General features: G+C 24.5%; 6 protein-coding genes across 6 annotated transcripts; 3 read left to right on the plus strand and 3 right to left on the minus strand.

Moving 5' to 3' along the window:
- Positions 1-79: 79 nt before the first annotated feature.
- Positions 80-3,553, minus strand: MKS88_003431 (uncharacterized protein; the record flags this gene model as incomplete). Its single annotated transcript, XM_067216521.1, has 1 exon — positions 80-3,553. The coding sequence occupies one exon, from the start codon at positions 3,551-3,553 to the stop codon at positions 80-82; it is 3,474 nt and encodes a 1,157-aa protein (XP_067073160.1).
- Positions 3,554-6,170: 2,617 nt separating this feature from the next.
- MKS88_003432 (dynamin-like protein) lies at positions 6,171-8,318 on the plus strand (the record flags this gene model as incomplete). Its single annotated transcript, XM_067216522.1, has 1 exon — positions 6,171-8,318. One exon carries the CDS (start codon positions 6,171-6,173, stop codon positions 8,316-8,318), a length of 2,148 nt encoding a protein of 715 aa, XP_067073161.1.
- Positions 8,319-9,604: 1,286 nt separating this feature from the next.
- MKS88_003433 (TFIIH basal transcription factor complex helicase XPB subunit) lies at positions 9,605-12,947 on the plus strand (the record flags this gene model as incomplete). The annotated part of the gene is made up of 3 exons (XM_067216523.1): positions 9,605-9,735; positions 10,127-10,938; positions 11,206-12,947. The coding sequence occupies 3 exons, from the start codon at positions 9,605-9,607 to the stop codon at positions 12,945-12,947; spliced, it is 2,685 nt and encodes an 894-aa protein (XP_067073162.1).
- Positions 12,948-15,015: 2,068 nt separating this feature from the next.
- On the plus strand, positions 15,016-15,763 carry MKS88_003434 (enhancer of rudimentary-like protein; the record flags this gene model as incomplete). The annotated part of the gene is made up of 3 exons (XM_067216524.1): positions 15,016-15,118; positions 15,371-15,491; positions 15,670-15,763. 3 exons carry the CDS (start codon positions 15,016-15,018, stop codon positions 15,761-15,763), a joined length of 318 nt encoding a protein of 105 aa, XP_067073163.1.
- Positions 15,764-15,931: 168 nt separating this feature from the next.
- MKS88_003435 (dynein intermediate chain) lies at positions 15,932-21,962 on the minus strand (the record flags this gene model as incomplete). The annotated part of the gene is made up of 18 exons (XM_067216526.1): positions 15,932-16,030; positions 16,200-16,235; positions 16,362-16,454; positions 16,582-16,673; positions 17,038-17,345; positions 17,589-17,722; positions 17,967-18,050; positions 18,347-18,420; positions 18,566-18,712; positions 18,832-18,999; positions 19,134-19,194; positions 19,358-19,426; positions 19,615-20,133; positions 20,347-20,628; positions 20,724-20,828; positions 21,065-21,234; positions 21,422-21,501; positions 21,565-21,962. 18 exons carry the CDS (start codon positions 21,960-21,962, stop codon positions 15,932-15,934), a joined length of 2,919 nt encoding a protein of 972 aa, XP_067073164.1.
- Positions 21,963-22,500: 538 nt separating this feature from the next.
- MKS88_003436 (uncharacterized protein) lies at positions 22,501-24,027 on the minus strand (the record flags this gene model as incomplete). The annotated part of the gene is made up of 4 exons (XM_067216527.1): positions 22,501-22,668; positions 22,933-23,043; positions 23,253-23,372; positions 23,758-24,027. The coding sequence occupies 4 exons, from the start codon at positions 24,025-24,027 to the stop codon at positions 22,501-22,503; spliced, it is 669 nt and encodes a 222-aa protein (XP_067073165.1).
- Positions 24,028-24,144: the final 117 nt, after the last annotated feature.

The following is a 24,144-nucleotide window of genomic DNA, read 5'->3' on the forward strand; positions in this document are numbered from 1 at the left end:
AATTTAGAGATTCTCAAATTAATTTTAGAAAATATGTATGTTTTGTTTTGTTTTATTTTAATTTTTTTTTTCTTTATTATTACTGGCTTAATTCAAATAAATACGAAATACGGAAAGAATTAATAAAAATATTTTTTTTTAATTTTATAATTAAATTATCATTAATACAAAAAACAAAAGGGTCGTACTTGTGAGATTTACTTGAGGGATATATAAAACTTGTAATTTTTTCTTGTTCCTTTTTTTGACAAAATGAATAAAGGAAAAAATCTTCATAAAATATTTTAACTGCATTAAAAAGGCTTTCTTCGAAGTGATTAAAATACTCCGTAACTTCTCTGTAATAATTATCGAGTGGAATATTTTTTTCATTTTCTTTTTTGTTGTCTGAATATTTATTTAATTTTAAAATGGTATCATAACACCTTATCTTTTTAATAAGTAGGTGTTGTTTTCTACATGTTTCGTAATCAAATGGTTTTCTTGTTTTTAAAAAATAATTTAAACAATCATTATTCAATCGCAAGTATAACGAATCAAAAAGAATTTTTAATTTACATGTTCTTATTAAGTTGGAAATTTGGTGATTACCATTTTCACCTACTTTCTTTTTATTTTTTTCTGATAACACACTTTTTTGGAAAAGGCGAGTTTTTTGTTCGTACAAATCTGCTAGTAACAAAAAAAAGAAAATCCTTAATTCATTAATATTTAAATTGTTTACATTGTTTATATTATTTACATTGTTCATATTATTTACATTGTTTACATTGCTTATATTGTTTACGTTTTTTATACTGTTTATACTGTTTATATTGTTTATGTTGTTTATATTATTTACATTGTTTACATTGCTTATATTGTTTACGTTTTTTATACTGTTTATATTGTTTATGTTGTTTATATTATTTATATTATTTATATTGTTTATTTTGTTTATATTGCTTATATTGCTTATATAGCAATATATATCATTAAATAAAACATCAATGTAATCACAGTCATAACTGAAACTCGAATAAAAATATTTGCTCTTATTATTGTTGTTCTTGTGGTGTGCTAAATAATTTTCTGCTGTACGTGTCAGTTCATTTTTCTTGTCTTCTGTCCTATCACTGTAGCCTTTCTCTTTGCCATTATTACATATTACAGATTGCAACGATTTTTCGAAAAATAAAAAACATGTCTCATTTAATAGGAGTACAGGTGTTACATATATGTACAATGATATAATAATTTTTTCTGTTATATAATTAAATCTAATTTCATCTAATACTTGTGTTAATTTGTTTAGAATATTTTCTTCTTTCTGTAACGTTTGCACAGAATATACAGATAAGATGTGCAAGAAAAAAATAAGGATTTGAGCGTCTTTTACTTTAGAAAGAGCTTTATATATGACTAAATTAAAAAAAAAAAAGTTAATTTGATAATTCCCACTTTTTAAAAAGTATAAAAACACGAGCAAGGGTTTTATGCCTATGGCGTGGAAATTATTAAGTATATCTATGCATAAATCTTGCAATATAATGTCATCAAAAGGAATATTAAAATATGATGATGAACAAAAAATATAAATGATATTCTTATAGTTATATTTTTTTAATTTGAGTTTTATTTTTGAATACAAAGAATTTAAGAATATTTGTATTTCTTTATAACTGTTTAAATTTTTCTGAGCATATTTACATAGACACATGAAAATATCAGTAATATCTTTTTCATTATAATGATTTTTATTAAATAAAATTTTTAAACGAAATAAAATTTTTTTAAATAATTCGTGATCAAGCAAATTTAAATTTACTAAACAATTTAACATGATACAACAATTATACACATTAAAAATGTTTAACTGATTATTTAATTCATTTTTAATGTATTCATAAATATTATAATAATTTTTGATTCTTAGTTTATTTATATTATGTACAAGGAAACAAAAGTCTTTCTTCTTTAATTTAATTAAAGTTCCATTTTTTGATATATTATGTGAGCTGTTATTTTTTCCTTTTTCCAAATATTCAACGAGTGTATCTTTTTTTTTTAGTAAATTTGAGAAAGTTCCACATTGTTCATTATCCATCCTACTGTTAATACTTTCGTTAGAGATAAAACTTCCATTCAAATGAGTATATGTATCAACGTTATTTACATAATCGTAAGTAGAAAAAGACTTATTGTGAATCGTTTCATCATTATTTAGTAGACCTTTTTTTATTTTGACTTTTTTTTCTTCTTTTAAATTTAGATTAATGACGACTGATAAAATAATTTCCTTAAAAAAATTGTCTTCTTTAAAATTATACTTTTGCAACACATTCATCAGCATGTTCAGGGAACATATATCTAAACTATGCAAATTGCGTAAATTGTGAGTATTGTACACCTCAGAGTATAACCAATTTTGCATGCTCATTAGCATCTTTTTAATTTTAAGTAAAACGCAATTTTGAATATTTCCTTTCAACTTAGTATAGCTATAAATAAACAATATCAAGTGATTGTAACATATTTTGTTAAAAAATAAAAAATAAAGAAAAAGCTTGTACATAATATTTTTTAACTCATGCATATTTTTCAAATGCTCCAGATCATTTAACTTGGAGTATGTGTTACATATTAATGTTAAATCTAAAAAGTTCAAGTGATTTCTCCTATTACTAAAAAGAGAACTAACATTCTCTTCATTGTTTTTATACATTAATTTATTCCAGTTTTTTATCTCATTTTTTTCATACGTAATCAGCTTATTATTCATATTATCAATGTTAGTAGTGCAAGGCACTTTTTCATTTTTCAACTTGTTCAAGTGAAAATTGGCGATTACTATATCACTGTACGGATAAAAGCTAGACTGTGTAATATCATTTTTTTTTCTTTCTGCGTCCTTCTCTTTTCTGATATGTATTAAGAAACCCTTCTGACAATTTAAGATGAAAATTAAATTATGGGTAAACAAGTTTAAAAAGTTCAAATTAATATATTTATAAGAATTTACAATACTATAAAAGGACAGAATTATTTGTTTTAAGTGCATGTTGAAAATGAAACTTATATTGTCCGGATTAACTATACTTCTCCAAAATTTATTATCGTTAATGTTTTTTTTACTTAATAAATGAATTATAATAGAAAAGTCATTTTCACTCAATTTTTTGAATTTCAGAAGATGTAAAAAACTGTCATTAAATTTGTATATATTACATAAATCATCTTTTCTACAAAATTTTCTTATTTGCCTGACTAACTCAGACTGTTCAAAAGGGTTGATATATGAACTTGTATCTTTTTCATTTATTCTATTTTCATGTGTTTGAACTGTATTTACGACCTTCCCCTTTGTTGCAGGTAAATTTAAATATTCCTTATATTCATTAATTATGTTACCATTAAAAAATATATTTCCATATTCTACATTTGAAGCGTTACTTTTTATGGTTGTTTCAAATTTCTTAACATTTATTTTTCTAAGATTTCCAAAATATATTTTTAAAAATATATCTACCTCCTTTGCTACACTTAGATGGGTACATTTCTCTAAACATTTCATCTAATTTCGAGAAAAAAAATTCGACAAAATATAATCCTCTTTTTTTGTCTATTTTTAGCATATAAAAACGAACATCTCAAAACGAGGGACTTTAAAACATTTAAAAAAGGGGATTGTGATATCAAAAAGTGTAAAGTGTATCTATATGTATACCTTGGTATGTATATATTTAAGGGATTTACTAAAAGTCCACACTTTTTCATATATATGGGAAAGTATCACATTTATGCTTCTCTTTTTTCACTTTTTATCCCTTGTAAATTATTCCGTGTCGGAATAGATTTTACAATCAGTGAAGATGGTATTCTGAGCTGTTACTTTGTTGTTTCTTTCTTTGTATTGTTTATTTTTATTTATTTATTTTTTTTTCATTTATTGTGTGGCACTCGAAAATGCATAAAGGGGTAAAATATAATTTTATCTTTTACTCGATATAATTTCAACGTTTTTTCTTTCGAAATGACTTCGGTATTTTCTCCGTCCCCAAAATAATTTTAATGCTTCTTTTCCATTGTGGAAATCGTTTTATTAATGATATTTTCGAAATAGTTTTTATGTTTTTTCATGTTTTCTTCAATCAGTGTTGAAATTTTTTGATTTTTAGAAATAACTTAAAAAAATTTTATTTCGTTTTTTTCTTTCTTTTTTTCACAATTTTTTCCAATGTTCCTTCTACTAGTTAAAACTCCATATACGCAATGTGAATATATATATGTACAACACATGTATTATTAAAAAAAAAAAAAAAATTATAATGTTATCATATGTAGAAAAAATGCAGACATGCAAAGGCATTTTATTTATCCATTTTTGATAAATTTTAAAAAATTTTGGGAATGTCATAAATATTATAAATTTATGTTTATACATTTGTATATAAAGGCTAAATTTGATATGAGAAATATATTTCATTGTTGCATATTTATGCATTTTTTTTTTTTTTACGGTTTTATTATTAAAAATGAAGAGGAAACTTTTTTTTTGTTTGTATACCATTTGACTATAATTGTGTGCCCCAATATGTATATATATATGCATATATATATAAAAATGTGCACATATATAAAGATGCATTGTATAAATATGCTAAAGTAAATATGAGTATATAAATAGGCATATAAAAATATGAATAAATGTAAATTATAATGTTAAACAATATTTCACATGCATAATAAAAAAATAGCAAATAAAAGTTTAAGACATTTCGATTTTGTTTTTAATCACCTTTTTCATTTTATATGATGGAAAAACTGTTTTGTTTTTTTGTACTTTTGTACCTTCGTTCTTTCTTTCTTTCGTTCCATTTTTTTTTTTTTTTTTTTTTTATAAAATAGAATAGTATTTGTAGATTTTGTATTTAAATTTAAGAACATGGGAATGTAACACCCACTGTGTGCAACATATGCATATATATTTGTATACATATATATATATATATATATATATATTTGTATGCATATATTCGTTCATTTATATTTGTGAAACAGAGGAGGAAGAACAAAGAAATGAAATTACATAAGCAAAAGGCACATTTGGAGTATCATAGTAATTTTAGGGACGTATATTTTATATATTATTTTCAATCAAACGGATAATACAAATATATTTTTCTTTGAAATGTTGGTTGTAGATTACCATTAATAAAATTATACAGTTGTACGTAATTTGTAAAAGGTAGCATCAAATATGCTATTTGAAATATTTAGGAATAGGGGAGTTATATGTTATTTTATTTTTTTTTATATAGTGTTAAAAATTAACTTAAGGAAAAGGATTTATAAATTGCATTTTATTGTAGCTTTAACTTTTGAACATCAGCTAAAAAAAATAAAAGTACAGTTAGGTGTTCATTATTAATATATATTCTTCAGTTCGTTCCTTGCATATGCACATATATATACACGTAACAAATTTTACATTAAATTCTTCTATTTTATTTTGTTTTACCCTTTTTTATTCTGTTTTTCTATGTTTTTGTCTATTTTATTTGGTTTCTCTCTGCTTCATTCTGTTCTGCTTTGTTTTATTTTTTTTTTTGTTTCATGCAACTTTTCCATTTTGCTCACAAATATTTTTTTATTATTTGTAGATTAGTATTATTGTGTTTAGAATTTGATTATCATTTATATTATATCTTTGGTTAGCTTCTTCATGTGTACATTTTTTCGTATAATCTCAAGTTAGTTTTCCCCCATATTTAATTTATATATATATATATATATATATATATATATATATATATATATATATATACATATACGTATACATTTATGTACGCGCATACACGTGTGTATACCCATACATGCATCTGTATATGTGCACATATATATTGGTATACACATTTACATATATGGCAAAAGTGTACGATATGTACATGTAAATTCATTTTTTTTTTATCATTTGTCCAAGTTTGGCTTAAATTAAATTTATTTCCCTTTTTGATTAAATATTTGGAAAGTTAGTTTAATTAATACAAAAACTTTTTTTATATTATAGAAGTACAAAAAAGAGACAGCAAAAATTACATTTTAGTGTATTGAAAATAATAGTGCACATAATAGCAGTTGAAAGAACATCACCAGCAGACTGGTATATATCGATTTGATAGCAGAACAGGATGGATAAACTAGTTCCAATAGTAAATAAATTGCAAAACGTGCTGTCTTCTTTTATTAGTAGCGAAACATTAAGTCTGCCACATATAGCAGTTGTTGGTGCACAATCAGTAGGAAAAACATCGCTATTAGAATCATTAGTTGGTTTAAGTTTTATGCCTAAAGGAGAAGATATTGTAACTAGAACTCCTATTATAATACAGTTAACTAATTCGAAGGCAGATGATTGTTATTGTACATTATCGTATTGTGATTATGAAAACAATAGAGTAGAAAAGCATATAGATGATTTTTCTGTTTTAAATGATATGTTAGTAAATGTTACTGAAGAAATTACAGGAGGAAATAAATGCATTAAAGAAACTCCAATTATTATAGAAATACACAAAAATGATGTTTTAGATTTAACCTTAATTGATTTACCAGGGTTAACGAAAGTCCCTGTTGGTAATCAACCGCACAATGTAGAAGAACAAATTGTTAATTTAGTAAATAAATACATAAAAAATCCAAACTGTATAATTTTAGCTGTTTCTTGTGCCAATATTGATTTAGCTAATTCTGATAGTTTGAAGATGGCTAGAAGTGTAGACCCAAAACATGAAAGAACAATTGGAGTTATAACAAAATGTGATATGGTTGAAAAACCTGAAATATGGAAGAAAATGATTAGCGGTTCTTTATATCCTTTAAAGAAAGGTTTTGTAGCAGTTGTGTGTAGAAGTCAAAAAGACGTTGAAGATAATATTAGTATTGAAAATTCGTTAAGGAAAGAAGAAGAATATTTTAATCAATGTATAGACTTTTCTAATCAAATGGAATCCATTATGGAATGTGGAATAAAGAACTTGGCAAAAAAATTAAATAACATCCTTATAGAACATATTAAAAATACTGTACCATATTTAAAACCCAAAATTGATGCATTAAAAAGTATTGAAGAAGAAAAATTATTAGAATTAGGAGAACCTATGGATAACATGAACCGTTCAGAATATTTAGCGGTTCTTGTTAATTATATAACGAAATTTTCTCAACAATATCAAGATATCATAGATGGAAAGGTATTCTATAAAGATAGAGTAGACGAATTAAAAGGAGGAGCAAGAATACATTATATTTTTAATGATTGGTATATAAAATCTTTAAATGATTTTTCCCCATTGGAAATGCTAACGGATGAAGAAATTAGAATAGCTATCCGAAATTCTAGTGGACCTAGGGGTGCACTATTTGTACCAGAAAGTGCCTTTGAAACGTTAATAAAAAAATTAATAAACTGTCTAAAGGAACCTTCACTTCGTTGTGCAGATCAAGTGTATGAAGAACTTATTAAAATTGTCGATAATTGTAAAATAGCAGATATGGAACGATTTACAAATTTAAAGAGTGCAATAAATGAACAAGTCAAAATATTATTAAAAGAATGTTTACAACCAACTAAAGAAATGATAAAAAATTTAATGTTAATTGAATTATCTTATATTAATACAAGTCATCCTGATTTTTTAAATGAACATTTTATGAAAAATGTATATGACAGAGATAATGATTATGTAGATGAATTAGATAATATAATGAATACTCAGAGTAACAGTAATAAAGTTCTAAATCAAAAAAGAGACTATCAAGAAAATTATACTACTACTAGTAGTAATAATTATAATAATATGAACTACTCAACCATTCATCATCATACATATAAAGAAGAAACCAAATCATGGAAAAATAAAGAAGATATGAAATTATTCAAAAATAAGGAAGGAACAAAAATAACGAATATTCATGATACTAGAGAGAATGTTTTTGTTTTACCTGTTATTCCAGACAAAATCATACCAGAATATTCTTCCTCATCTAAGGAAATAATAGAAATAGATTTAATAAAATCTTTAATTAATAATTATTTTAATATCGTTCGAAAACATATAGCGGATGCAGTTCCGAAGGCCATTATGCACTTTATGGTTAATACGTCAAGGAAAACAATGCAGAAAGTTCTAATATCCAATTTGCATAATGGTGAGCTTTTTAACTTATTTAACGAATGTTCATCTATTAAGGTAAAAAGGAACAACTGCAAAAAAAATTTGGAATCGTTAAACCAGGCTATAAAAATGTTGGCTGAAATTAGGAATCAAGAGATTTAAGAGAGGGGCAAACATATATATATATATAATGATATAAACCATGGAGAGGAGGGAAAAAGGAGATGGCCTTTTTTGCGTTTTCTTTACATTATTCCACGTATATATATGCTTTTGTTGTGAACACTTAACTATTAAATTGTTTCTCAGATAAAATGTTCTGTTTTACATTGAGAAGCTGTATATTTGTATTATTATACATGTTATGTGTATATGTATACATATATGTATGTACATATGTGGGTGTTTAGATCTGTGTATATATGTATGTACTTACGCATAACGCACACATTTGTGTTAAGCTTTTTTGTACAATTTCATATAGTGAAATAAAGACGTAAATACCCAAGAAAAAATAAGAAAAAAATATATTATATTTTGTTAAATTTGAAATATGTTTCATTTTTCTTTTTTGTTTTAATATAATTACAACTCTTATTTTTAAAAGTGAACAAAAAAAAGAAAAAAAATTTTTTTTTTTACTATTCAGGTGTTTTTTTTAATTTTAATAAACTTCACGATTATTCTAAACCTGTGAAAATAATTATGTATTATGTAAAAAGAATTATGCATGTATAAAAAGATCCAGTTTGTTAAGAAATTTACAATATTCTTATGAACATACATGACAAATAAGAATAGATGATGAAAGTTTATGTAATATTACCCTAAGAAGAAAGCAATTATATTGCTAGTTAAAATCAGATGACCAACGAAATTAATTATGCGCTTATATACATTTAAATTTTTTTTTTTTTTTGAAAACTTTTTCAAAAATTATCATTTTACATAAACACAGTTAATATAATGTTTTGCAATGTAGTAAAATATTGTATAAATTAATTTAATCTTTTTTTTTTTTTTGTACATGTAATGTTCACAGTATCAGTAATTATAAGGAGTGAAAATATCCTATGATTAAAACCCAATTTTAGCTCTTCAATAATACTTCAGTTGTAATTACGGCTTTTGGTATTTTTTCGTAATAGTTCATATTCGGAATATTTGCGTTTGTTGTACAATAATGAACTCTCATACATTAGCAAATTTTATCGAAGTTGTGTACTTATGAATATTAGCAAAATTTGAAAATGAATGCTAAATTATTTAGTGGCAAACTTTTTTTTTAGTGATTATCTTGTTTTTATTTTAATAAATTAGGAAAAAGTTCTTTAAACTTTTTTTTTTTTTTTTTTTTTTTCATTTTTGAAAAAATAATGTTTAATGAATATTTAAAAAAAATAATACTAATAATTTCTTTTAAAATGAAGATTTAAAAAGTAGAAAATATGGATGCTTCAAATAATTATATTGGAAAGAATTCTTATAAAAAAGGTTATAATAGGAGAGCAGACATTTTAAATGAGGACTATTATGCGAAAAATGTGAAAAAGCGCAAATTAAAGGCGGCCAAAAAAATGTAAATATATTAAAAATATTACCATTTTATTTTTATCTCTCTGTTTTTTTTTTTCTTTAAGAATTAATTTCATGGACATGGTTATAACATATGCGCGTGTTAAAAGCTCGACGCATGTGTATGCATATATACATATATATCTGTAGCAATGTCTATCCGTATTTTAAATGTTTCTAAACAAAGGAAATTTGTTTTTTTCTCTTTTTTTTATAAGTTCCAACAATGAGCTGTTACAATATTCATTATAATATAATGCGATAGACTAATGTCATCATTTCCCATTCATGTATTAGTTAAACATTGTTTTGTTTTATTTTATTTTTTTTGTTTTTGTTTTTGTTTTTTTCGGTTTGGTTTGATTTCGTTTTTCCTTGTTATACTTCTTATTTAGAATTAGCTTCGTTTTGTTTCTTTTCATTAGTAGAGATGAACAAGATGGAGAGGTAACAAAAAAGACGAAAAGCAAGCTTAAAGAATATTATGAAATGCGTTTTGATAAAAAAGTAATAAACCTACCGTTCAGTACAGACTCTATAAATGTTCAACAAAGAGGATTTCATGATTATAGCAAAGATATGAAATTAAAGAAAAATCATATGAACAAACCACTATGGATATGTTCAGATGGTTTTATATATTTAGAAATGTTTAATAGTTGCAGTAAACAGGCATCCGATTTTCTTATAACGATAGCTGAACCTATATGTCGACCTGAATTAATTCACGAATTTCAGTTGACTATCTTTTCTTTATATGCAGCTATATCTGTAGGAATTACGCTTGATGAATTGTTAATAAATTTAGATAAATTTTCCAAGAATATTTTACCAAATGAATTAGTTCATAATATTACAAAAAGTGCTGAATCATTTGGTAAAGCGAAATTGGTACTAAGAGAAAATAAGTATTATATTGAGGCTACAGATAAAGCAGAACTAGATTATTTATTAAATAATAATATTATTAAGAATGCGAGAATTTATTCAAATAATAATAGTAACAATAATAATGGTTCTAATAATAATGATCAAAAAATGAAAAATCTATTTAACTTAAATAATAACTTTTTAGAAAATAAGCAGAGTAGTGAGAACAACGAAGCTAATACTGCGAACAATTTTTTAAGCGATATTGTTGAGGAAAAAAAGCAGAAAGATTCTTATGTTACTTATGAAGCCCCTGTATTGGACACCACTCAGCTCGGTTATAAAGAAATACACTATTTTTTTTTTAGTTTTGTGTTCTTTTTTTTTTTTTTTTTCGTTAATTTTTGAAATGCATTTTTTTTGTCCCCCTGTACTATATATTTTAACCCATAATTTCATATTTTTGTGACCCCTTTAAATTTTAACATGCTCGATTTTGTAGTGCAATAAATACATATTGTCGGGATATATTATTTTATTCCGTTCAGTTCATTAAATTATGATATACCATATTTTATATGATATTTAATCCTTCTTACGACAGGATTTAAAATAAGCGAGAGTGAGAAGCAGCTAATACTAGAAGAGAAAAGAAATGCCAACGAAAACACAACTGAGCATCCAGGTAATTCATCGGAAGTTTATTCCTTTGAAGTGAATTGTGATAAAATTGAAGAAGTCAAGCAAGAAGCATTACAAACAATGCAAAGGCCTTTACTAATGGAATACGATTTTCGAAGGGATAAGAAGAATCCTAATTTAATTTGTTCTTTAAAAAGTCATGTACAGATAAGATATTATCAAGAAAAAGCATTGAGAAAAATGTTTAGCAATGGAAGAAGTAGATCAGGTATAATAGTTTTACCTTGTGGTGTAGGTAAAACGTTAACAGGAATTACAGCAGCTAGTACGATAAAAAAATCTTCGTTATTCTTAACAACGTCAGCAGTAGCTGTTGAGCAATGGAAAAAACAATTTGAAGATTTTACAAATATTCACCCAAGACATATAAGAATTTTAACATCAGATTATAAATTTGATTTATGGCCTATCAACGAAGCAGGTGTATTAATTTCAACGTACACTATGCTATCATATTCAGGTAAAAGAAGTGAGCAAAGTTTAAAAATAGTTAATGATATAAAAAGAAGGGAATGGGGTCTATTAGTATTTGATGAAGTACAATTTGCACCTGCACCATCTTTTAGAAGAATAAATGACATTGTAAAATCGCATTGTAAGCTTGGCTTAACAGCAACGTTAGTAAGAGAAGATTTATTAATTAGAGATTTGCAATGGATCATTGGACCTAAATTATATGAAGCGAATTGGGTAGAATTACAAAATAAAGGATTTTTAGCTAAAGCGTTGTGTAAAGAAATATGGTGTAGTATGCCAAGTTCCTTTTATAAATATTATTTGAAATCAAACAGTTTTATTAAAAGAAGGTTATATACATGTAACCCTAGGAAACTTATGATGTGTGAATATTTAATTAAATATCATGAACAAAATAATGATAAAATTATTGTATTTAGTGATAATATTTTTGCTTTATTACATATTGCCAAAACGTTAAATAAACCATTTATATATGGCAAACTTTCTCCTATTGAAAGAATTGCAATAATAAATAAATTTAAAAACGACTCTTCTATTAATACAATTTTGTTAAGTAAAGTTGGGGATAATGCAATCGATATACCTATCGCAAATGTTGTGATTCAAATTTCTTTTAATTTTGCTTCCAGAAGACAAGAGGCACAGAGATTAGGAAGAATTATTCGACCTAAAAATAAAGCCAATGAAAAAAAAAATATCAATGATCCCGATTCTTTTTTTTATAGCCTTGTTAGCAAAGATACCATAGAAATGTGTTATTCAGATAAAAGACAAAGGTTTCTGATAAATCAAGGGTATGCTTATAATGTCCTTAGTGATAATATTGTTGATTTTAATAAATTAAATTTAGTTTATAAGAATAAGAAAATACAAGAAAATTTACTCAAGTGCATTTTAGCTAGCACCGATGACGGAAATAATGATGAAGATGATGATTTATTTGAGGACCCAAATTTTAAAAGAGATAACTCCAAAACAAATAAGACTAATGTAAATGCTTCGTTAAGTAAGGCGGATGAACCTTTGAAAAAAGTGGACAGTGGAAGCTTGCTAAAATTATCTTCCAATATAGATGTTATATTTAGTGATAAAAAAAAAACTACGCAAAAGAAGCATGCGGATAAGCATATTCTCTTTAGGAAGTTTTTAAATCAGAATCGCTAAACTGATTGACAATTGTGCAAAAAATATTTTATATTGCATATCTGTTTTTCAGGATATCAAGGAATTGTCAAACTGAGAAAAGGATATGTTCTTGTTAGAATTCTTATCCAATAATTTTATTATTTTTTTTTTATGCCTTTCTTATGCGTATATTTACATATGTGTAACCTTCGCACGTATGCACACTTATGCGAATGAGGATTGTCATATAATTTAGAAACATTTTAAGGAACATATTTGAACACGCCTGTACATACAATATGATTAAATTATATGCTCTCTGTATAATATAACACGGCCCTGTATGAGAAAAAATGTAGATTTATTAAGGGATAATAACTCATTCTTTTCTATTTAACACTTAAAAAAAAAAAAAAAAAAAAAGTGATAGTAAGAGTTTTCAAGTACCTTCATTAATGACACTAACACATTATATACTCACGAAATGGATATTTTTTAAAATGTAGCGCTTTATAATTATAAGATAAATTATCATTAACATGTCACTCATTACCATCATAAATTAATAAGCCATAATTATCGTTTACTGTTTCATTGTCTGGTGCGATAATAAACGTGCCCAAGCGGGTGTTTATCATAATATTATATATATTTATCTATCAAATTACGTATGTATGTATGTATGTATGTATGTATGCATTTATGCATATGCATTCGCGTTTCCTGCTGAATATTCTGGAAGATATACCCATATTGTTGAACCCTTTAAAAGATGTAAGAACGTTACTGCAAGCGATTTAAAAATTCTATAATTAGCTATTACAAAACTATAAATATCATTTATTCCCTTTTCTCATTATTGCCCTGAGCAATGGTTTTTTTTTCATACCATTATTCCCCTAATGATATTCTTTACTGCTTAGTCCATTTCATTTCAGTATTTCAATATTTATACAAATATATCTATCTACAAATATACCAAATGCGTGGATATTTATACAAACATACATAAATGAGTGGATATATATATATATATATATTTGTGTACGCACATGAGAAATATTTGCTGTTTCGGTGTTTATAAATGGTACAAATTCCAACTTTTTTTCGTAATGCTTTCAAATTAAAAAAGTTATCTAAAATTTAAAACATATTATTCAATTTTCTTATATTACGATTTTTTTTTTTTTTGTATTATGAAAATGGAATATACAATATGTATATATACAATATATATATATATATATATATATATATACATACGACACACATATAAACAAGGTTCGTCTCCAAAAAGGGATCTTAATATTTTTTTTGGAGTCGCTGTTATGATTTTCATTCCCCTTTCTAGTTTTATAACATCAGTTTTTAATTTATTAATTTTACCTAATACAACTATTTGTTTAATGGAAGCTGAAAATTTTCACTTTCGTAAATAAGTATATATATTTTATGTATATTATATTTCATAAATATTTTTTTTATTTGCAAAACTATAATCAGTGGCTTTGTAATTTTAGGAACTTCTCTAATATTTTTAATTTATTTTTATATTCCAAAAAACTATTATGCAAAATTGGCGAAGAAGAAAATATAAAAAAATAAAAATACTAAAATTTTTTTTGTTGAAAACTTATTTTTAATGTAATTTTTATTTCTGTTCTAATAGAAGAAACTCCACCAAAAAAAAAAATTATATAATTATAAGCATCAGAAAAATATATATATATATATATATACATATATATACATGTTTATTTATTTATATTATGTAGGTACTGTATTTATATATTATTTTGCGTAAGTCACACCAGTACGATGAACTATTTTATTGCTATATTTTGTATGCCTATGTAAGGAATTAAAAATTAAAACGTCTTTAATTATATTATTGTAAATTATATTTTCTTACCAATTTAAGGATTTTCATATGTAATTAAGAAGAAAAAGGCGAGAACAAAGCAAGAAAGAAGCAAAAAGTAAAAAGGAAGGCAAAGAAAAAAAAAAAAAATAGAAATATATAAAAGAAAGAAAAATTAACGAAAAATTCGTTAAGTACATATCGGAAAAAGCATATTTTGTTATTAAGGGAAGAAGAAAAAGAAAAATGAATCCAGGTTATAGCGATGTTGTATTGTTAGTACAGTTTTCAAGAAAAATAGAAAGTAGAACTTTTGTTGAATATAATTCCTTAAAATTAGCATTAAATGGTTAGTATATAGTAGAAAAACTTGAGTACACAGATAATAAAGAAGCATGAACGAATGATAAAATTATTGCGTACTTGTGGATTTTTATGTATGTGTATATATATATCAATTAATGTGTGTATGTATGTTTGTACTCATGTAATTATATATATTTATGCTCATTCATGCGTTGTATGCACATCAGTTATTCTATATAGATATTTGGGTAAATTCATATGTGCAAATATTCATGTATATATTTTTTCATTTTAGGGATATGTCAACTATATGAACAAGCAATAAAAGAAAATGACCCATCAGTGCAAAGGATAACATATAATATGAATGATTTGTTTTTATACATCGATAACGTACAAAAAATGACTATAATGTTGTAAGTATAATAGGGGAACAATAGGAAAATGGAATAAATAATTTAGAGAGACCTTTTTATAAATAGTGATGGAATATATATATATGGTGTTACATAATAAGTATTATTAAATCCGTGCATATTTAGTTGTACATTGAAGTAATATTTAATAATTTGGTTCTTTTTTTTTTTTTTCAAGATTTCACCAACCCACATGGACGTACAAGCCTCACGACAAAAAATGGATAAAGCAAAAATTAGTTGAACATATTAAAGATCAGATTGGCCAATAAAAAAAGAGAAAATTGTCTCATTTATTATCTGGAGTTGTAATCGTTGCTGCTGTTTGTATTGATACATTTTGTGTTTTTATTCAAAGTTGTTTTAAAATTTTTAAGCGGAAAAGAAAGAAGAAATCATAAGGTTTCTTCTTCATATTGAGTTTACCACTACTCTCCTTTTCATATTTTATTCCCTAATAAATAACTTTTATATTTCTCTAATACATTTTTGTAATCTTCGTCTAGTTTAGCTTTGAGTTGTTCTTTCCTTTCATTTGTCTATTCAAAAAGAAAAACAATAAATCAAAAAAATTAAAGAAGAAAATATGCATTTTACATTATTGTTATTTTTATTCCTTATTTTATTTATCCTATTTTTCCTTTTCATTATATATTCAGTTGTGTGCATAAGTATGCTCTACCATATATATATATATATATATATTACATTTTTTTCTTTCTTCTTTTTCATTTTTTCTTTTTCCTGCGAAAATTTCATTTTTATTAATTATATGGAGCATGTCAAATTACTTTTTTTTTTATTAAATGCAAAAAAGTAAGATGAAAAAAATGTAACAAATAGAAAAAAAAAGAAAAAAACTATAATTACTTCGCATAACTCCAATTGTCTCTTTACTTTTTGTTTATTCACGAATATTCTGTTTTCAACCCATAGTAAAAATTCATCAATTTCGTCCTTCGACTAAAAGAATAAATATATTCATATGTATATATGTATGCATATTTACATGTACACACACAAGTGTTCCAAAATTTTTAAGTTCTGTTCCAACTTTTCCTTTTAATAAAAGTACGTAATAATAAATTACCGAGTTTAATAAGCTTTCTTCCATTTCATAAACGAAGACACATCCACTCGAATCTCCAATTATTATCTTGTTGTAGGAATACATGTATACATCTTTATATAATAAAAGAATCATATACAAAAAAAAAAAAAAATAAATAAATAAATAATATATAAAGGAAAGAAGATGTTATAATAAATATTATTTAATGGAAATCTTTTCAAACATTTATATAGGCGCATTAGTAAGCGTTATATAAGTAATATGAAGTATTAAATTTTATATGGAAAAAAGTACAAAATAAAAAGAGTTTTAAAAGAATAAAACATAAAGATCATAATACTGGAAAAAATTAAACAAAAGTAGACGAAGGTTTAATAGTTTATATATATGCATATATACATATATATATATATATATATATATATTTATTTATTTATATATTCATATATTATTTTCCTTTATTTTTTCCTTAACCGTCTTCATTTTTGCTCATCAAGTATTCATTCGTATCTACAACCTCATCAAAATTTTCGTATGTCGTAAGATCATTATCAACCTTGGGAACTTTAGTTTTCTTATCCATATTGTTAAATAGATTAGAATCGAAATTGTAAAAAATACTTATACATGTTAAACTATAACTGCTAATTGACAATGAACATATACAATGATTTTTTTGTTCCAATAAATTCCATATTTCTATATGCCCATTTATTTTCCCTATAAATATGACACTTATTTTTGTGTGACTAAATTCACAGCAGGAGTATATTTCATTGCTTCTGTGAGAAGGAGAAAAAGTAGGGAAATTGAAGGTGAGTACACGGATGAATGAGCTATTGAATAAGCGCATAAATGAGTAAATTAGTATATGCATGAGTATATAAGCAAATGGGAAAACATACTAATAGGAAAATGGACAAGAACACAAATGATCAGAGAAGCGATAAAGTGGTTATATTACTAAATTTTGCCTATTTAAAAGGAATTATGTATGCAAATACTAAAACAAGTTGACAACTTACTTTGGGGAAGCATATAGGGGATGCTCTTCATTTTCTTTCCATAAGTAAAAATTGGTATCAGTTAAAGTCAGAATTAAGTATTTAATAATTCTATTTCTCTTTACACATAGTAGTGTCTTAAAACTTTTGTAATCCTTAAAAAGGAAAAAGAAAAAAAAAAATTAAATTTCATAAGATTTTAATTTTGGAAAAATTAAAAATGCATACTATGGATTACTGAAAAAAAGAAAATAAAGGATATGTCAATTTAAAATGAGAAAAATTGTAAATGTGTAAACACAGGCACATACGTACATATGTCTATATATGTATATATATATATATATATTACAGCTTCAAACGTTATGCAAATTATTTCTGCTTTTTCTGTTTTATTACATCATTTATTTTACTAATAATGGAATAATTTTTCTCCTTCTGCATACATCCATACATATTACCAATTATGTATTCCCCTTCTTCCTGCAACAATAAATTTTATAAATTTAAAATTTCTGTAGATCTAGTAACTCAGCACGGAATATGCATAAAAGTGTGATAACATAATGGCAGTATATTTTTATGTGCAACATACAGCAATGAAGATATACCATTATATAGAAGAGATAAATTTGCAAAAAAAATAAAAATAAAAAAATAAATAAATATGTAAATAAATAAATGTACATATATATATAAATAAGTACACAAATAATTAATCTATGGAAACCGTTTAAAATTAGTTTAATTGAAGAAGTAATTTCTAAAGGGAAAATTACGGAAAAGGCAAAAAACGAGGATACATGAGAGTTTATCTCAATAAAATGAAAATAGGTGAATCCTAAAGAATACTCTGAATAAAATAGAACATTAAAAATAATATTGAAATTGTTGTAATTGTTTTACCTAAACAGAGAATTATTAATATAGGAATAAAAATCAATTTATTTAGATTTAATGAATAATATAAAATAAGAAGATTATACAAATATTGTAACCTGTATTTGGTCTAGTAGTATTTATTTTGAAAAGTGGCTTGAAACTATATAGTTCATCTGTTAATTCTTTTTCTTTCTTCTTTGTATTATTTTTTACTTCAACTTTTTCAATATTTGTTGCATCCCATATTAGTATTGTCCCATCAACTGATAAAGAAATGTGCATATTTTTACTTGTATTCATATATACAATTAAATATGTTTACTTACATATAAAGGGAAAAAAAAAAAAAAAATACATATATATATATTTATATTTATATCACCAGAAATAGACACCAATAAGTGGGAATTTTTCTGATTGTTAATAGATATTTTCTTTTCGCTTAATATTAAATTTTTATCGTTTAAAAATATAAGGGTTGTTACTTCCCTTTTATGTGAGTATTCTATACTGCTAAATAAGTATGGTTCTATGTCAACTGTTTTTTTATCTGGAAAGGAAGAAATATAATAAAATGAGTTAATATACGCCTAACTCGGGAAATTTTATACGCTTAAATAAATATATATATATATATATGTCGTAATATTTGTTTTATTTTATTTTATATTTTCTTTTTTGTACTTATTTTGGAATGTAAGATAGAGGTTCCATAAAAATTTGGGGGTAACTTCCAAATAACTAACTGCACAAAAAGGATTTTTAAAAATGTGGAATTGAGTATCATTGTATACATGAATATATGCGCACAAGCATATTTACACACAACGGAAAGCTTTGTATCGTATCGTGTTGTATTTTTATATTTTTTTTTTTTTTATGCTTTCTTAAATAAAATAGAAACAAACCAATCCGTTGCTACAACCAGCAATGACCAAATCGTAGCCCTTATCATTTACAACCGCGCTGGAAATTTGCTAAATAAAAAAATATGTGTATTTTTTAATAAGAAAATGAGAACAGGAAAAGTTTTCAAAAGGATTAGAAATAATTTAAGCATTAATTTTCTGTTATTTAATTTTTTTCATAAATTGATATTATTTTGTTTGGGTTAATGTTTTATTATTTCTATTTCTTAAAAATTTTACTTTTTAACGTTTCTTACATATGGAGATATTAAGGCGTATAATGGATTAATATAGTTTGTATAAGACCAAACGAGTATATAGCTGTCTGTGTTAACCCCTTCAATGAAACTGTCATTGCTATAATTATTTATATATATAATAAATATTAAGTAATTTATTAGAGACAGATACAGAGTAAACAAAACTACTTTATCTGTTGTATATTTTACATCTGTATATATAAATATTTTATTTAAATTTTTAATATTTTTAAAAGATAATATATCCATGCTTTGAATATTCGGTTGCGCATTTTTCTCTATTATTATGACATTTTCAATAATGAACTTTTCAATAATAGGAAAAACATTATGAAGAAATTTCTGCAACTTATTTGATTTCATTATTTCTTCTTTTTTTTTTTTTAAAAAATCTATGTTATATTGAACACCTAAATTTTTGTAAACTGTCTTGTATGTCTGGCAACTTTTTTCTCTAAGTATAATCGAGTTTTTGGAGCAAAAGTCTAACGTTCTTTCTTGCACGGTAGAATTAGGCTGATAAAAATGAACAAAAAGTTAAGCATTTGAGAGTGGGCAAAGGGGGGAGTAACATTAATATTGCATGAAAACACATGTACGTATATGTGTATGGGTATTTTTTTTAAATTGTTCTGTCCATTTAGTCATAATAATTATTATTATTTTATTTTTTATTTTTTATTATTTTTATTTTATTTTATTTTTTTTTTTTTCTTCTCTATGCTATACTGTTGTATTATCTTTAATCGATATGGAATTATCATAGTCCGTGAACTCATATTTTACTTCTTTTTTTTTCTTTTTACTAATATATATGTATTTTTTAAATTTTTTCCTATTTTCAGTGACATTTGTTGAATTTATTTCCTTTTCAATTTCTTCTTCATATAATGAAATATAATTTTTTGGTTTTATGAAAATGCAACTTAGTTCTTCTTTGTCTTCAGAATTTTCCACGGGGCAATTTACTCTATCATTTTGATCAGAACCATCAGTGGAATTTTTATTTTTCTGAAACAGAGAGTATAAATTAAATATGATTCAAGGAGTAACATAAATACAGAAAAATGAACCATAAATTAGACAACAAAAAATATATTACACACCTTTAGGAAATAAGAAAATATTTCTTCGTCGACAACTAAAGCATGATTTTTCTTGTAATATATTTGAATGTTTTTAAAAATTAATACATCATCCAGTTTGTATTTCTTAAAAAATGAAAGAAGGAGACTAATTATATCCGTGCATTTTTGAACGAATGCCACAATTGGGGGGGAATAAGAGGGGACTAATTTATTTATAATAAAGTATGCATATTGAAGTAGATACATAAATTTGCACAAAAATGAGAAAAAAAAGTAAGTGCCCCAATATATGTAAAAATATTACATACATATACCCACACATGTAACATGTATATGCGAACATGAATCTGCATTTATACAGTTAACGAGTTCTTGATTAACAAATATTCTTCTGAGCCTAGGTATTTTTGAGCGAGAGTGAAAAGATAATTTTTATTTATAACGACAGCATTGGAATCATTAAATATTAAGCTGCTCATTTCATCTACTAAATCTATCCCCACTACATTATTTACATCTTTTTCCAGATCTATATTTACTCTACTAAAATATAGGAAAATATTAATTTAAAATAAAAAGTGGATTTGATGGAAAGAAGTAAAAAATGTAAGTAGCAACTACTAGAATTTTTACGCTGAGATTTGCGTTATGTAACTAGGTTGAATTTATATTTGTGATGCTTCTTTTTCAATTATCCTATTTTTTTATCCTTCCACTTCTTCTACTACTACTACTACTACTACTACTACTACTACTACTACTACTACTACTGCTGTTACTACTACTAGTGCTTTTACTACTATTTGTGTTATATATTTTTTTTTCTTTGTATATATTTTAAATTTCCATCAAAATTTACCTTATTAACGAATTAACATTTTTATGATGGCCTTTTACTTCAGACAAATTTTCCTTTTCCTTGTTTAATACAGTTATATCAAACGGTGTGTTATTTTTTAAAGGATAATTTTTTTTATCATTACCAATAATTTTTGTTTTTGAATCATTTTCATTTCTTTTTTTAGTATCATTAGCTATTTTCTTTTTTTCTTCATTTTCTTTTTCGTTTTTCTTTTTCATATCATTTTCATTCTTATTTTTTGATTCTATTTTATCTTTAACACCTAATGTTAATTTTTTTTTTGTTACATCATTTTTTTTCTTTATATGTTCTTTCTCTCTATGTTCAGCCTTGTCACTGTCTTTTTTTTTTTTTTGTTTTTTTTTTTCCATAGGAATATTATTTTTGTTGTTCATGATTTTTCACAACGTTTTATAGCAGTGTTAAATTTATAATACGTTCCTTAAATTGTACAAGGTTTTAAAATAATTCAATAAAAGTTTAACGAAATTATTATTTTAAGCTTTTTTACTTGTTAGATGTGACCAAAAAAAATGAAAAATAACACTATAAAAATCGAAATTAAAATGAGTAGACATCCATATATATATATAAAATTTTCATTGGGATGTGAAAATGAACGTTTACATTTACGTAAAAATTAAAACATACATTAATAAAAGAGGAGAAAAAGAATAATAAAATAATAATGCAAAACTATATAAGATTAGCCTGCTGTGTGCACGTGTTTTGTGGCAATCGACAAGATAAGAAAAAAAAAATTTTTTTTTGAGATAAAGTACATATATATATATAGCACTTATTCACATATTCTAATTAACACATATATTCATACTTTTTCTACATAATAAAGAAGTAGCCTACTCACTACGGAAAGGTAATATTTTATTGCAATATATAAGAAATATAAATGTTCAAAAATGGCAATCTTTTTTACTTTGTTTCTACGAAATCCTGTTCCATAATCGTTAAAAGATTATCAATGTTTTTTCTATTAATTAATAATCTATTTTTATTATCACTTAATTTTCTTTCAGTATATAGCCTAGTATTGTTTTCCTTAGAAGCTTTATGTAGCACGTAAAGACCGTATACGCTCACCTTGAAAAGAAAAAAATGGAAAAGTTATTACCTAAACCACAAGTGTTTCTTTGAATATTTCATCTTGTATACATTCGTCTATTCATTCATGCTTATGCGAATAAAACATGCAAGTATATATATTCATAAATGCAAATATAAATATATGCGTTCGTACGAAAGTAATATATTCGTGCATACAAACATATTTTTAATTATGTTTGTATTTTCATTATACGCGTCTTTAGTTATTTTCATTTTTTCAATGTATTTTTTTTTCAAAACCAAATATAAAGCAGAATGGGTAACAGAGCCAATAGCAAAAAAAAAACCCGTTAAAAATAAACCGAGAATTTCTTTATTTTTATACTTTTTTGAACTTTTTTCGGTTAATATCTAAAAACGTAAGAATACAAATATAAGGAATGTAAAAATAATTTAATATTTTCTAATTCTTTCGCTAACATGAGATATATCAAAGGGTTCGTTCGTAAATTGGTGAATGTGTAAATGCAAAAATTAACAAATGGGTAAATAAGCAAATAAGTGAGTAAACTGAAAAATGAGTAAATAAATAAAACGTCGCGTGATGCAATAATTTGTACTTTTATTTTTTCTTCCGTCAAACGCGTTTTATCAGTTAGCAAAACATTTAACTCATCAATTATTTTTTGAATTTTCGCTTTCCTTTCTTTATTTAAAGATTTACAATTATTATTGATTAACTAAGGTATAAAAAAAAAAAAAAAAAAATTAACAAAAGGATAAAAAGTAATTTATAATAAAATTCATATTAGAAATTGACTATAGATGTGAATATTTTATCATTACGAAATTTGATATAATATAAAAAATGTGTAGCTTTTATTTTAATTATGATTCATGAGCTTTCTTTTTAGTAAAGAATGTGCAGCAATTAATTTTTTCCTCATGGAAGAAATCCGTTCCGCGTACATGTGTGCATATATATATATGAATATATTAAGCTGATTTAACTTTTCCTATATGGAAGCATATATATTTTCATATTTTTCACATACACATATATATAAATATATATATATATGTATATTTAAACCCGTGGAAAACAAATATGGTTAAAATGTTTACTTCTTGCAGTAAATACAGAGAACCACGATCTAATTTATTTTTTGCTTTTCTGATTGTGTCAATTATTACTTGCTGTGAAGCATATTTTTTTTCTATGAGATGCGTATTACACTTTTTCGGCGAAAAAATATGGTTCACATTGTTTAATTTGTTAAGGTACTTCACATTTTTAAAAAAAGCTAAGGATGGTGAATAAAATAATTTATTCACAAAATAATTATCAAATATTTTTACATTATTACGCGAAAAAAAATGAGTTTTTAAATGCATTTTCTTTTTTTTTTTCCTTTTTTGTGTAATATCTTTTATATAAACAAAAGATTTGTTAAGATATTTTGAAATTACAAAATTTTAAAGTGAAACTTAGTTCTTATCTGAATGTTGCAT

Source organism: Plasmodium brasilianum, chromosome 10 (genome assembly GCF_023973825.1).
Source record: "Plasmodium brasilianum strain Bolivian I chromosome 10, whole genome shotgun sequence".
Classification (NCBI taxonomy): domain Eukaryota; phylum Apicomplexa; class Aconoidasida; order Haemosporida; family Plasmodiidae; genus Plasmodium; species Plasmodium brasilianum.